Below are 16,405 nucleotides of genomic sequence, written 5' to 3'. Positions count from 1 at the left end.
TTTTTTTGGTTTTTCGAGACAGGGTTTCTCTGTGGTTTTGGAGCCTGTCCTGGAACTAGCTCTGTAGACCAGGCTGGTCTCGAACTCGCAGAGATCTGCCTGCCTCTGCCTCCCGAGTGCTGGGATTAAAGGCGTGCGCCACCACCGCCCGGCTCTAGAGAAGATTTTTGAAGCGCAAACTGGCTTCAAACTCATTGTCTCTAAGGATGACCTTGAATTTCATATGCTCCTGTTTCTACCTTCAAATACTGGGTCTATGGTCATACACCAGCACACCAGGTTTTATGTGGTGTTGGGGTTCAAACACATGGCTTCATGCATAATGGAAGCACTCTACACTAAGCCACATTCCCCCCAGACCCGCACTGTTCTTAACTGTATTCACCATGTTGTAGAGCAGGAACTACATGGTCTTGCTTTTGTTCTTGATATTTTTAGTTTTTCTCATGTAATCCTAACAGGAAGTTTCATAAACTCATCTCTCCTAAACCATAGACTTAAGAGACTAATAAATTGACAGAAGACATGTTTAGAGATTCATTATTTTAGTTTTCTCATTTTCTTTGTTATATCATTGTATTGTTGCCTGGCTTAAAAATGAAACCATGCTGAAAACTCTGATGCCTTTATTTTATCTGTCTCTCTGTCTCCCTGTCTATGTGTCCCGCACCAGCCATCAGCCTGTTTTATGTGGGTGTGTCTTTGGGTGTACTCCATAGTGTCTCCTTGGAGGCCAGAGGACAACCAGTGGACATTTGTTCTCCCTGTGGGTCTTGGGGCTGAACTCAGGTTGTCAGGCTTAGAAGCAAGTGTTTTTATTCACTGAGCCCATCTTACTGGCCCTTTAAATAGAAGCTTATTTTGACTTCAGAATCTTTAAACTCTAACATAATCTTCATAATATAAATCCTTCTCTTCATAAGCCCAGTTTACTGACTTGTTTACTACATAAGTGTTCATTCTTCTTTGGGCCTACCTAATCGCTGACTTTCATATTCAGCTTATACCAGTGGTAATGTGAAGAAAACACTAAATTGGGTAGTTTTTCCACCTCTGTTATGGTCTCACTCAGTGTTATCTGGACTTACAAAAACAATTCAGGTTTGGAGTTTTGAGTCTGAAGTGTTTGATGTTTTCCCTTTCCTGTGAACCGTCACTTGGTATGCCAGATATTCTTTCCATTGAATTTATGTAGTATTTACAATCTGTACCGTTCTTTGCTTTCCTTTTCACACAAACACTAAGCTGAATTCTACCAGCAGACTCTTAATCACCATTTTTTGAATGAGGATAAAGATCATATATTTTATGATGGGTTTCAGAAAATCTTGTATTATAGGTAGCAACAATTGCAGAGACAGATGATTCTGCAGATTCAGAAGTAATCGATTCTCATAAACGTAGAGAAATTCTTTCACGAAGACCCTCATATAGGTGAGTTAACTAACTTTCCTCCTGCAATGTTTTTACCCCAATAGGTATAATAATTATAGAGAAAAACAGCTATTATTTATAGCTTTCCTGTTTCTTTTTATATCCTAATTGCTTATATTGTTAAATTATATTTTAGAAAAATACTGAATGAACTTTCCTCTGATGTGCCTGGTATTCCCAAGATTGAAGAAGAAAAATCAGAGGAAGAAGGAACACCACCTAACATTGCTACCATGGCAGTACCAACTAGCATATATCAGACTAGCACGGGGCAATACAGTATGTATGCTATGATTCCATAGACACAGTGCTAGCTTTAAGTCTTCCCTAGTCACAATGAAACAGTGTGGGCTTGGGCAACCTAATGCTTTATTATCAGCTGTACAGTGTTAACAACAGTGTGCCATTGAAAAAAAGTACATCTGAAAGGGAAAGCAGTAAGATGTTTATACTGGCAGCTGAAAAGTAAAAGTCTTTGTTGCTAGATATGAAAGATAAATGGTTAAAAGTTAAAGGGATGGTTTTCTATTTACATGTTTATATTCATCTCAAGTAAAAGTTTTAAAGTTCCTGTTTTTGTTGTCTTCATGTTATAAATGTCTGTATTTCATTGTTGTTGGCCTTTGTTGCCAATAGCTTACTACAATTTATCGGAAAGAGGTAAATATGTTTTCTAAATTGTGTTTCAAATGTAATTTTGTTTTCATTCCTCTGTTAATTTGTGCTGCAGTTTTTCTAAAAGTACAAAAAAGATTTAACTTTCAAACTATAGCAGTTGGATAGATCATTTTATTTGGACTTTACTTACTGGAAGCTCTAATAAACAGATATATTGGCATTTAGTCTTGTGAATTTTAATGGATTATTACTTCTGTGCTTTTTGTTCTAACTAAAGCACTAATTATTTTCCCATTTTCCCGTGTCAAAGGACAATTGATAAAAAAAATTTGATAATGAACTGTGGGACCTAGAAAACAAAGTAAAGGAAAAGAAAGGAAGGCAGGGGAGCTGCTCCTTGGGTACTTGGGGATGTGTGATGTTAAATACTGCGTCAAAATGCAGAGACTTTACATTTTCAGTTTTTCCTTTTAAAAAGTACTAATACCCCCAAAGCTTCAAGGCTTGGCTATTAAAACATGTTATTATCTTCTTTTGTTTATGGAAAGCTCTTACGAAGCTGTTAGGGTTTGTTGTTGTTTGTTTCTTAGAATTTCTCCGGTGTTGATAGTTGTTTGCTATATTAAATTAAATCCCTTTGGTAGTTTTTGGTAGATTCCATCATGACACCTGTCCGAGATGGGTGTAATTTATTCACACCCTGTACAGGATGCTAAATGCACATGTTCAAAATGATTGTTAAGACAATTCCTATGACCTTTTGTTTCCATCTTTGTTTCTTTGGTCTACTGGGACGGTGTAGTGAATGTTTCAGGACTGAAAATCAGAGCTTGTCAGCTTTAGTGCCTCTGTACGATAATTCCAGGTTCCAGAAGGGCAGAGCTCCTTAGCCCTTGGTCCCTGGACAGCTAGACAGGACTAGGAGGCTAGAACCTCCTGAGACCCAGCCTTGAGCAACTTTGCCCATTTTCCTAGTGGGCTGTTCACATTATTGTTTTCTGTTTGTGCTATGACAGGGAAAGGTTGGTAATCACTGCTGAAAGAATGTTAAGACTTCTTAAAGTTTTAGGGATGAGCTAAGAGGCTGTAATCTTGGCATTTCTTGGGCAAAGCCTGATACTACATAGGACTTATCATGACAGCAGTGATCTAGCTACAGGGAGTAGGGAAGTTGATGCTGTGGGTTAATTTCCTTAGATCATCACTACAAAATGTGACATAGTGAAATGAAAACTAAAATAATGTTGAAGCTAGAGAGAATGTGCTGAAGGATGCTGGCAACTGCATTAGTTCTCTCAGTGATCCGGTTGAGAGGCTCCTCAGATTTTAGTCTTTGAGGTAGGAATAAGTTCAATGGTCAAACCATGGGGCTTGTGTGAAGACAAAAGAAAAGAATAGGTCAAACTGGGGAGAAAAAGATGAGCAAACACTGGGATGAGACAAAGAAGTGTAGATTAGCTGGAGAATCTCCATGCTCGTTAAACCCTCCTTGAAGGAGCTTCTGAGCCATGACTCCTAGCTCCTGGCACCAGTTTCCACACGGGGCATGTAAGCTCACTGTTTGTAAGATGCAGGGCTGGGGGATGAATCAGGAGGTCCAGGGAAAACTAGACGGCTACTTGGTTTGTTTGTTTGTCCCACAAGAATAATTTCTATATGTCAATTAGAGAATATTTATATTATACCTTTATAGACATAAAATCCATTGTAATTAATCATATTTCTTAGTAAGTAAAACTGTGTGAGTTTTGATGTTTTTATGTTATATATAAATATTTAATAATATAAATAGTTGTGAGTATTCTTTGGCTTCTGGAATAGTTTGACTAGAATTTCTGAATATTTTTCTATGCATTGTTTTGAATCACCCTCATAATCTTAATTGTGATATGAGTACTCAAACTGAGGAAATAAAAATATATTTACTTAATTCCTCCCATGTATAAATAGTTACATTAAAATTGTTCTGTGTATCTATGTATATGTCTGCACATATGTATGCAGGCATACTTGCCTACACATGCAAGTATAAAAACGAGAGGCTGACATGGGATGTTTTCTTGTACAGCTTCTTCACCTTTTGTTTTGAGTCAAGGTCTCATCTGGGGCTCACCATTTTGTCAAAACTTTCTGGCCAGTGAGCCCCTGGAACTCACTCATCTCAGTGACTGTTGAGGTGACAGATGTGCAGCACCGTGCCCAGCTTTCCCACGAGCGCTGGGAACTCAGGGCCTCTGTCTGCACAGCAAGTGCTTTTCCCGCTGAGCTATCTCCCTAGCCCAAAACCATATTTTTAATAGTTGAAAGATCTTTGTTAGAAGTTGGTCTTATTGTTTTAGTTTCTTTTCCTATTCTTGTTTTTCTCATAGTCCCAGGGATCCCTCTCGGACCTTGTACATCTTAGACAAGTGCTCTATCACTGAGCTGCATTCTTAGCTTCTGTTTACTGTTTATCCCCCAAATAATTATTTTCACTAGGAACAGGAAAATAGGCAGACTTTAGAAACAGAACTTAAACATTTTAAACTTTAAACAGGGAAAGATTTATTGTTTCAGCACCAAATATATAGCTACTCCTGCAGAGACTCTGCCAGGAATACAGATCCTGGTCTAATGGAGGAAGCCAGGGGTGTGGTGTGTGTGAGGCCTGGGCTCTGCTCTCCAGCACAAGGCCAATTGGTTTGGAAAAGCTGTTCTACCTCAGGGGAAAATCCTGAGATAAGATGGCATTGGAGAAAGTGTTAGCAAAAAATGTTACTTGCTGCATTGAACATTTAAAATATACAGTGAATTCATAAAAAAAAAGTGAAAAGAAAATTAAATGTCTTAAATTTAATTGGAATTTAAAAAATATTTATTTTATATGTATGGGTGGTTTTGCATGAATGTATGTCTGTTCACCATGTGTATCACTGGTGACCAAGAAGGCCAGAAGAGAGCATCAGGTCCTCTAGGACTGGAGTTTCAGACAGTTATGAGTTGCCATGTGGATGCTAAGAGTCAAACCTGGGTCTTCTTTAAGAGGACCCAAGTGCTCTTAACCACTGAGCCATCTCTCCAGCCCCAAATGATTGTTTTAATGAATTTTCTTCTCTGGGAAAAATTAAACCCATACTCCAGTACACCGAACGCTTCCTTTCCCAGCGAAAGGCTGTCCCAAGACTTCACACTGTTCTTTCTAGATGTCCCATGTTCTCTCTTGTACTGTATTTTACTAACAACCTATGACTCATCTTCTCTGGATATGCAAGGTAAGTGGGTCAAACCAAATCCACCTAAAAGACAAGTATGTATATTTTGAACTGCTTAAAGAATCCAGAATTAAAACGTTTATTAGCTTATATTAATTATATTTAATATTGAGTAATTATATATAATGATGAGTTTTATTATGACATTTTATAGTACTTATATATCATAAGAATTTGGAACCTAAGGATACTCATATGAATTAACCCTTTTCTTATAAAGGCAATTGGTTTGCACATTCTAAAGAAACTCTACTTGTATATTCTTAGCTGTGACATTGCTTACATCATCCCAAGTTACTTTCAAAATGATTTATGTAGTTAATGTCATGTATGTATGTGTTTTTGATCTTTGTGTTGCTCTTCTCATGGTAACTGATTTATATTTTCTTGTTACCCTGGCTTTTAAGACACACAATCTATTGTCTCTCTCTCCTTATTTCCTCTTCTTCTGCACCCATACCCAGTTCCAGCACTGAGCATCAAACCAAGGCCTTGTGCTTCAGGCATTCTTCTCTGCCACTAGCCCACTCCTGCTATCCATGCCGGATGTGGGGCATGCCTTTAATCCCAGCACTCGGAGGCAGAAATAGGTGGATCTCTGTGAGTTTGAGGCCAGCCTGGTCTACATAGTGACTTACAGGATGGCTAGGGCTCTGTAGTGAGACCCTGTCTCAAAAAGCCACTTTTTCCTTTTTCCTTTTCTTTTCCCTTCCTTTCCCATCCCTCCTTCCCTCCCTTCCCTCCCTCCCTCCCTCCCTCCCTTCCTTCCTTTTTTGGTAGTGGAGCTAGGCATGGTGGGTGACACAGCATAAGCATGCCTTGAATCCCAGCACTTAAGAGGCAGAGATGTTTGTGGATCTCTGAGTTTGAGGCCAGCCTGACCTATATAGTTTCAGGACAGTCAGAGCTACACAGAAAAATACTGTATCAAAACAAAAACAAAAACCCAAACAAAACAAAGAAAAAAATTAATGTTGTGAGATTACAGTTTTGATTCTTTCAATTACAGTTTGAAATTAGAGTAGCTTTGAATTACATCTACTTAAATATTTACATGCTTATGCATTTGAATTACTTCTATGCACAAGTTTAGAATAAAAAGATGCATGAATCAAGTGAAGAGAGCTCAGATTTTATTTTAAGTTGAGTGAATTCTGATGATTTGCTCAGAAACTTTTCCAATTGTTTACATTTTTTCCTTTTGAGACAAAGTCTCATTCACTATGTAGCTCTAGTTGGAACTCAATATGTAAACCAGGCTGGCCTAATAGAGGTCTGCCTGATTCTCTGCTTCCCAAGTGCACTACCATGCTTGGCCAGGTTTCCACTCTTTAAATTCATCTTTTCTGTCTTTATCAGTTAGATAGGACTGAAAATTTGATTTTTGGGCTTTGGATATACAACTCCATTGGTAGAGTGCTTGCCAACTGTGCATGAAGCTCTGGTTATATCTCCAGTATGGCCTGGAACTACAAGCAGCTGTATATTCCACTGATCTGTACACTTGGGAAGTGGAGGCAGGAGGCTCAGAAATCCAAGGTCATCATCAGCTGCTTTATTAAGTTCAAGGCCAGGCTGAGATGTGAGACCTTCTTCATCTCATAAATAATGTTATTCCTCCTTTAATAATAATAATCACTGTCATAGAAAGTTAAGTAGTGCTAATAAGCAATGGAAGTAACAGATTTCTGTCATAGTTTTGTGTCCCAGAAATGTTTGGGGTTTATTTATTTGGACAAGCAGATAAGTTTTATCATGCTATCTGGTATTGCCCATGGTGTGTGGTGAATTGTGGGAAACCAGACCGGGGTTAATATTTACTTAAAACTAAATCTCTGACTAGACGAGAATGCATATTAAAGATATTTGTGTAACCGTCTAAAATTAACTTGTAGATACATAGTAAATAAATAAGTTGTATTTCATCTGGACAAACAGGCTTCGTTTTGTTCTGGTGATACAACTCTTCAGCAAAAGCTGGCCTCAAACTCTGGATTCTTCGGCCTCATCCTCCGGAGTGCTGACAGCATAGGCAGGGTAATCTAAACTGTTTTTAAGTTAAAGTCATTGTGTTCAACATTCAGCCAGTAGATACTGGATGGCCTTGTATTATGGGCTATAAAAAGTTTAGCAAAAAAAATGTTTATGTTGTTAGTAATTAAACAGTAGTAGCTTATCCTATTCCTTTACTACTGTGAGCTGAGAGCATAGTATCAAGTTGAGACAGCTAAAAATGAAAATGTAGAGTTTAGATGATTATAATGTCAATTTTAATTAAATTTAACGAAACTTTAAAATGTTATTCTATATAATGTTATTAAGGATATAATAAGAAAATAAGTATGGTCTAAATTTAGAAGACACTTTTTCATTTGCTTGAATCTCAGTCCACATTCATGAACCAGTATGGACTATACTTTTTTTTAACAGATATGTATATGTAAGAGAAAGAAGCCTTATGCCTTTGTTGTATGAGTTACTTCAGGAAAACATTAAAAGGCTAGATCTGTGTTGGAGACATGATGCCTCTGGGAATATTTACAGCTTTTTCAAAGAACTGGACTCAGCTTCTAGCCCCCATCTTGGTCAGCTTACACTGCCTGTGGCTCTACCTTTAGCCAATCTGACACCCTCATCTGGCACCTGAGGGAACACACACACACACACACACACACACACACACACACACACACACAAATAAAAAACGTAAAAGGCTGGGTTCTCAGAGTAAAAGGACTGGGAGATAGAAAGGTATTTTATTTCCATGATTGCTAGTCCATTCCATTGTTGTGAAACTCCAGATGTACGCAGCACCCATAGTGACGCAGAAGGGGAATAGGCAGGGGAAATGGATGATAGAAAGAGTTCTTCACAGCTGACAGGTAGTGTGTGCCTATAATCCCAGCACGGGGGAGACAGAGGCAAGGGGAGCAAGAGTTCAAGGTCATTTTCTCGTTGTAGGGAGCATACTGCATGAGACCTCACCTCAAAACTCAAGACAACAAATATTTGCTGAAGGTTTTCTGTAATAACTTTGCTATTTCAGCACAGGGTCTCATTGTAGTTTAGACCAGACTAGAGTTCATGGCAATCTTGCTGTGTCTCCCAGAATGCTAGGATTACAGGCACTTACCAGCATGCCGAGTTGATAAGTTTTGTTGGTTGGTTGTTTTAAAGGCTAAAATATATATTTAAATTTATTCAGACATATTTTATTTTTCATTCTTTTTAATTTTGATTGATACTTATTGAAAGTAAGTTATTCTTCTATTTTTAGATATTTTAGCTCCTTAGAAGTTTCTGCTTAAATCTGTTACTACAGATGGCCCATTTCCAGGATCTCTGGAGCATTAAACTTTATTCTGCAACAGTAGATTCCCTTTTGGATGGAAAGAGCCTCTATCATTTTATAATGCCAAAATCAGCAGCCCTGTCGGTATAAAATATGAATGACTAATGAAAGAGATTTATTGCTGGAAATGTTTCTGCCATGGCAGTTTGTGTGCTGTGGGGGGTGGGTGTAGTGTTTTCAGTTTTATTTATAAAATTATGTATTTCAATTTTAATTATATTTTGGTTTTACCAGAAAATAAAATCCAAACAGACCCTTAATATTATAATCTGTTCATATTATGAAAACAAAATTTATGAGAAAAATTACTTTAAAAAATACTAAAAAGGAAGAAAGTAAGGGGAAAAAAGCCAAAAGTAATTCGGTACTTACTTTAGGATTCTAATAACTGCTCCAAAACCCTGATATTGTATTGTTGAAAAATTAAGAAAAAGAAAATTCAATTTCTGTGATTGGAGTTTGAGACCTTCATTAAGTGAAACTTTGACTGAAAGTTACTCCCTCCGCCCCTCCCACCCTCCGTTTCTCTGAGAGCTTGAGATTGTATCCGCCCGGTTCCTGATCTGAGCACGCACTCCGCACTGAGCTTCAGACATCTCAACTCTCAAAACTGCCTTTCGTCTAACAATAGATCAGAAATGTAGTTAGGTGATGTAAAGTACAGACTTACTATAATTGCAGTGCCCGATGGAAGTGTTACTGACCACTTCCAAATTCTCAGAATGTTGTTTATAACTAAAATATGAAAGAATTCGTAATACTTGGAAGCTGGATTTTGCATTTGCATGAAGTGTTCAGGAGGCCGGCATTAGATTCCCAGCACCTGCACGGCATCTCACAATTATGTAACTCCAGTTCCAGAGGCTCTAATACCCCCTTCTGACCTCACAAACACCAGAGGTGCATGTGATGCAAAACATCCATGTAGGCAGTGCATCCACACACATTAAAGCATACATACAAAACATCCATGTAGACAGTGCATCCACACACATTAAAGCATACATACAAAACATCCATGTAGGCAGTGCATCCCCACACATTAAAGCATACATACAAAACATCCATGTAGACAGTGCATCCCCACACATTAAAACATACATACAAAACATCCATGTAGGCAGTGCATCCCCACACATTAAAACATACATACAAAACATCCATGTAGGCAGTGCAACCACACACATTAAAACATAATTGAGTGGGATAGATACCTAGAAGGAAACTTTGTGGACTCTAGGAATAATAAAAAGACCTAAATAGAAAATACAGTCAACAGCAAAACCAAAATAAAATAATTTGTGTTCATAATCTTTTATAAAGTTCTCCCCATGATGAAGAAGCTAATACTCCTTTCTAGTCCCACTTAGGAAGGTAACAGTGGAAGTGGTGGTAGTATGTAGAATATATTCTCCCAATATGGGATTCCAATAACGCAGAATTCTCTAATATTTCTTCTTTCTTTCTATTAAGTTGCTATAGCCCAAGGTGGAACAATCCAGATTTCTAACCCAGGAACTGATGGTGTTCAGGGACTCCAGGCATTAACAATGACAAATTCAGGAGCTCCTCCGCCAGGTGCTACAATTGTACAGTATGCAGCACAATCAGCCGATGGCACACAGCAGTTCTTTGTCCCAGGCAGCCAGGTTGTTGTTCAAGGTATATTTTATTAATATAATACATATAAAATACCTGTGGGTTGCTGTCTCTCGCCTTGTAGTGTCTGTGTGCAGTGTTGTGAAATAAGTGGGTAATTTTTAGGAGGGATGGGAGACACACAAGTTCAAAGAAATATTTATACTAAAGAGAATTAAAGTATGGTTTTCACTGACTCTGAAGTGAGGGGTAATTTCAGAGCAGCATGATAAATGAGGCGGGATGGAAGCAATGCGTTTTTAAACTAAGTAAATATCTTTCATGTAGTGCCACATGCTGTACCTAGTGTGTTGTTATTTTTTAATTTTGCTGTGCCTGTGTGTGTGTGTGTGTGTCTGTGTGTGTGTGTGTGCGCGCACGCGCACGCAGTATTCACGTCATTGCTTGTGTGTGAAGTGTGGAGGGCAGAGGACAGCTTTGTGGAGTCAGTTACTTCTTCTCACAGCTTATGTGGGTTCTGGAGATCAGGCTCAGAATACCAGGTTCGTGCAGAAAAAATCCTTTACTGACTGAGCCATCTCACTGACCCCAATATGTTTCTATTAATTTTTATGTGGATATTTGAGTTTATAGCCGGTGATATCTTAAACCTGTTCTTTTTTCCTCCCTTATTTTTTCAAGATTAATTTTTACATAACTCATTTAAAAACAAGTGCAGATGTTTATATCTTTTAGACTCTTCTTAGTATTTAAGGTCCTCATTCTAGGTCTTTGAACAAAGCCTGTAGTGAAGTCAAATAGGATGCAGCCTTAGCTTTTAGCATTGCCTGTGAGTTGAGTTAAAACTGGGTTATACATTATTTTAATTTCATTCAACTGTGCTTATAACTATAAAGCATGTATTTAATACAACTTAAAAATCGTGTTTTTATTCTTGTCTTTTGGTGGGTTGGTTTGTTTAGAATGTAGCACACTAACTTTAAGGAAAGTGATATCTGTTCTTTTGAGTGTCTTGGAAATACGGTCCAGCTGACCTAGAACTTGAAGATGTTCCCCTTCTTCAGCTTCCTGAGTGCTGAGATTACAGGCATGTGGCACTGCGGCTGATTGACGAACTCCTTTACTCTCACGTATTTGGAGAATGAATGTGGGGTATAATAAAAGTGTATGGAGTCTGGAAGACTGGAGATGGCTCCATGGTTAGGACTGCATTGAGATCCCAGCACTCACAAAATAAGTCAGCTGTGATGCATATGCCTGTAGCCATAGCTCCACAGATGGTGGAGACAGGATTTCTGTGGTGTTCTGACTTCCAGCCTAGCTGAGGAAACAGGAACCCCAGGCTTGGAGAGAGATCTGCAGTCAGAGGAGTTCAGCTGACTGTCTTCTTGGCCACACGCATATATTCTCAACAAAGTCACAGAAACACATGCAAACCAACAAATGAGCCTATCCTTAAAAGAGGAAAGACTGAAGCTGTGTGGGACTGTGCATGGTGGTAATCCCAGTACCTGGGAGGGGGAGGCGAAGGCAAGAGGCTTCCTCTGAGTTTTTTGTTTGTTTTGTTTTTTTGTTTTTCGAGACAGGGTTTCTCTGTGTAACAGCCCTGGCTGTTCTGGAACTAACTCTGTACCTCGAATTCACAGAAATCCGCCTGCCTATGCCTCCTGGGATTAAAGGTATGCTATGTCACCCAGGCTACTCTGAGTTTTAAGCCCACTTAGACTACACATGAGTTCCCAATCAGCCAGGGTTCTATCATGACACCCTGCACCCTCCCCAGACCAAACCACAAAACAAAGATCATCCCCCTAGAAGAATAAAAGTGGTATTTTATGGGTAAAAACAGTATTTACATACTAATGTTTTTCTTACCATTCATTAAATTTTTTCTATGCTCCTGAACCTTGTTTGTCTAAATGAATAAAGAATAGTCCTTCATTCTCATGTCACCTTTTTTACATGGAAAAATATGCAAAATTGACACAATAAAATGTTTTGAGACTTTTTCATACTTTACATAATATACATGTTTTTTATGCTTTGGGGGTTAAAAATCATTTTCTTCCACAAGTTTCAAACCTATTTTATTTTCTACCTTTCATGTGGGGGCATACATGTATACACATCTGTGTCTGGGTAGGTTTCTGCCTCCTGACCACTGGGATTGCAGGCATGTTCCCGGCCTGGCTTTTATGTGAGCGCTGGGTACCACAGCTTGTCTGGGTAGGTTTCTGCCTCCTGACCACTGGGATTGCAGGCATGTTCCCGGCCTGGCTTTTATGTGAGCGCCGGGGACCACAGCTTGTCTGGGTAGGTTTCTGCTTCCTGACCACTGGGATTGCAGGCATGTTCCCGGCCTGGCTTTTATGTGAGCGCCGGGGAGCACAGCTTGTCTGGGAAGCACTTTACTGACTAAGCAACTTTCCAACCTCTCCTCTTGCTTCCTTGGTTTCTGTTGTTTCGAGCTAGAAATCCAGGAGGTACTCTTCACTCTTCCTGCTCCTCTCTATCCAAAGCTTCTTTAGAGAGTCTTCCTAATAGCTAAGTCGAAAGGTTTTCATTTCTTCCACCCACTACTGTCATCCTCCTCAGGCAGCTGTCCCTGTGGTCTGGATTACCACAACAGAGCCTTCTTGGGGCTGATAGCTTTAGGACCACTTTTCAACATGCCTGGGGCAGAGGCTCTTTTCCTGGCTCATTATGGGGGAATTCAGATCCTTGTCATCACCTTCTACTGGTACTGGGAGCCATTAATACTTTTTTTAAAAAGTGAGATGTCATCTCCATGTCTGCTTTGATAGCATACTCTTCTGCTTCTGCAGGTTAAAATGGTCTGCCCCCAAATTCCCCCTAAACATTCCCTTAATCTATTCCAAATGAGATAAAACACCATGGACTGGAATGCTTTCATAACTCACATTTGTATTTTTATGGTTCTGGGGACTGGGAACCCTAAGAATAAGTGTCTCTGGAGTACCTGATTCACACACAGCTGTCATCTGTCTCCTTACATGGTGGGAAAGACCAGGGGGCTCTCTGCTGCGTCGCAGAAACGCTAGTCCTGACATAGGCGATGGCCTCGTGCTCCTTACCCATTCACAGCAGAGCTGTGGAGGGAGTCTCCTCTGCCAGCAACCGACACTGCTTTATAGAACCATCTATCTTGCAGTTTCTGGAGCTTTCAGGAGACTTCTTTATTTGTGAGTCTTCTGAGCCTCATCTTCCTCCTAGAGGAAGGGAAGGGATGTTTTGAGAGTAGAACTGCTCCCAGTACTCTTGCATTGGGGGTAGAATCTAAACATAGGAATGAGGGATTGCACTCTCATTGCCTTGTAGCATGGTGCTAGACTACACTCAGAATATCAGTGAACACTTGTTACTTGCTAGACAAAGTCAGACTCCAGAGTGTAGCCTACTACTTCCTCTTAATAGGCCTTGCTCCTTCACAGGCCTTCCCTTCATCCCCTCTATTGACATGTAATCCTGGTTCTTTCATTTCCTCTGACAGGCCTTTTTCCTCTCTACAGCCTTCAGATCTTCTTGTCCTGACAGGACCTGTCCCTTAGCTTCTGTATGTTACTCAGGTTTCATCTTACATAGCACTTTCTCCAGAAAGACTTCCCTGACTTTCCTAGTCTGGCCTAGGCAACCCCACAGTTCCTGTTGCACCTCTTAGGCAATGGATGACCTGCACTGTGTCCTGACTCAATGGTAAGTTCTGTTTATGTTACAGCCTTTTGTATCTATGAGCAAGATCTCTGTCATGTGATAAATGTGTACATTTTCCAAATAGCAGTGCTGTGGTGGCTCATGCCTGTAATCCCAGCATTTGGGATTATCTATCTGAAGACCACAAAGGGAGGCCCTGGTCAAAAAAGGAGAAAAAAAAAAAAAGAAAATAAAGGTCTCTGTCTCTAAAAATGTTGTTATATAGTCTGTTCAATAGTTTAGTGTAGGGGCTATATTAAAACTTTATTAATAGCAATAATCAACTTAGAAATGACCCATCTCCCTTCCTTAAAAATGACTATTTTTGTGTGTGGGGGGGGCACACCACATACATGTCAGGGGACAGCTTGCAGGAATTAGTTCTCCCCTTCCACCAGGTAGGTCCTGGTGATTAAACTCTGGTTGTCAGCCTTGGTAGCACAAGCCTTTACCAAGTGAGTTAGATCATGGGCTAGTCTCCCAATTTTTCCAGTAATGTTTATTGACTGTCAATGTGAAAGTTTAAGGAAATATTGAGATAAAAATAAATGTGAACTCTGAAATTGAATTAAGAATTATTAATATTATTTTAAACCCCAGAGCCTTAGGTGTACCTGGCTGGGGAAGAGTCCCTGGTGAAGCCCTGTTGAGACTGGCGTTTGTGCTGATTCTCCATCAGTCCCAATTCCAATCTCATTGCAAAAGCTCTAGAAAACCATTAGAAATATGGATGATCTGAGCCCCAGGTCCGCTCATATACACATAAACATAAAGTCCTTGACTTTGGTGCAGTGAGCTTAATTGAAGAAAGTAAAAATACAGCATTCAAAAGAAATTATTGCATCAGATGTGGTGGCACACACCTTTAATCCAGCACATAGGAGCAGAGGCAGGTGGATCTCTGAGTTCCCGGCTAGCCAGGAATACACAGTGATACCCTGTCTCGAAGAAAAGAAATTATTGACCATTTATGCACACACACATCATTAATAGAAAGTCCGGGGAAGCTTTAATCATACAGAAATGATTTTCCCCCAAAGGTTTATTTTACTTCATATTTTTAAAAGTCTTTAAAGATTCATTTATTTTTATTTGCATTGGTGTTTTGCCTGTATGTATGTCTGTATGACGGTGTCAGATCCCCTGGAGCTGGAGAGCAGACAATTGTGAGATGCCATGTGGATGTGGGGAATTGAACCTGGGTTCTCTGCAAGAGCAACCAGTACTCTTAATTGCGGAGCCATCTTCTTTAGCCCCAGGAGAATGGACTTTTATAACCCACTGGATAACACAAAAAAGAAGGTCTTGTGAAACAACATGCCATATTTTTATTTTGTTTGCTTGCTTTGCTTTCAGTAAAGATAAAAGTATTTCAGAACGTAGGCATGGTATACCTTAGAATATGTGCCAGCTTTGTGTCTGACCTTGGTATTGTTAAAGTTTCAATAATTGTCCAGCTTTTTATCTACTGAAGTCTCACCAAGTGATCCAAACAAAATTTAAAAATTATAAGTGGTAATTTTAGTTATGAATTTTAAAAATCACAAAACTTCAAGGTATTAAACTAAATCACAAAATTCTACTTTTATGGGTCAGCAAGTTCACATGAATCTGGCAGATAAGGAAGATGTTGCACCCCACTTGCTGTGCTGGCATAGTTATCAGCCTTTACACACTCGAGGGGAAATGAGCACGGTCCAGGTCCCTCTGGGAATAGCTGAATTTTATGGTGTGATGGCCAGCAGAAGTGGAACTGAGTGAAGGAGACTTCCAGCTTGGGAAGGTTAGAAGTGTCTGTGAAGCACAGTTGTTTTTTTTTAATATTGACTCACAGGTTTGTTGTTGTTGTTTTGTTTTTGTTTTTGTTTTGTTTTGTTTAGTCCCAGAAATGATTTCTTCTTTGAGTTCTGAGAAACAGATGGGGCTCATTTCTTCCTGTGTCAGCAGCTCCATTTTATTTTTGCCAGAGCCCATCTGAAAAGATTTTTTATGTAAAAAATGAGAAACAAGAGCTTTCAGATGGTTTATTACAGGAAGAATTTTTACAGGGCTTTGGTTTCAGTGAGCTGCTGTGTGACAAAGCAAATTGATGGCAGTGATAGGCTGGTGACGTCACTATGATGTCAGTACTCCTACTTATCTTACACATGCTTGCTAGTTTGGAACACTTTATTTTGAACTGTGCTACGGCCAACAAGACCACTCTGTATGCAAAAACCCAACATGGCTGTAACTGGAGATGAAACTGGTAAGAACTCAAAGGAGGGTTTACATTAATTCTGCAGGTTTCCCCCTTCTTATAATACAGCGTTTAGGAGTTTTTAGAAACTTGGAGGTGTTTTAGAAAGTGTGGTTTCTTAGTTGCTTATGCATGTGAGGTTTCTTTCAGTGTACGTCTGCACATTCAGTCTGATTTGTTAAACCATCATAGTGTGATTGT

At 39.3% G+C, this 16,405-nt stretch overlaps 1 protein-coding gene across 10 annotated transcripts in view; it reads left to right on the top strand.

Moving 5' to 3' along the window:
- The window catches only part of Crem (cAMP responsive element modulator), a 71,335-nt gene that overhangs the window by 40,738 nt on the left and 14,192 nt on the right, over nt 1-16,405 (top strand). For 3 of the 10 annotated variants that reach the window (XM_005354770.3, XM_026783103.1, XM_005354779.2), the window contains 3 exons: nt 1,340-1,434; nt 1,571-1,713; nt 10,129-10,317. The exons of 2 other annotated variants lie outside the window; for them this stretch is intronic. In XM_005354770.3, the coding sequence (XP_005354827.1) occupies nt 1,340-1,434; nt 1,571-1,713; nt 10,129-10,317 (427 nt within the window). Of the gene's footprint in view, nt 1-1,339; nt 1,435-1,570; nt 1,714-10,128; nt 10,318-16,126; nt 16,214-16,405 lie in introns of those variants that run through there. 5 more of the 10 variants (XM_005354788.1, XM_005354787.2, XM_005354791.3 and 2 more) reach the window with 3 other exon arrangements.

The sequence above is a fragment of the Microtus ochrogaster genome, chromosome 16 (assembly GCF_000317375.1).
Source record: "Microtus ochrogaster isolate Prairie Vole_2 chromosome 16, MicOch1.0, whole genome shotgun sequence".
NCBI classification, from domain to species: Eukaryota; Metazoa; Chordata; class Mammalia; order Rodentia; family Cricetidae; genus Microtus; species Microtus ochrogaster.
The sequence above is the reverse complement of the archived record's forward strand: the minus strand, read 5'-3'. Positions and strand labels throughout refer to the sequence as shown.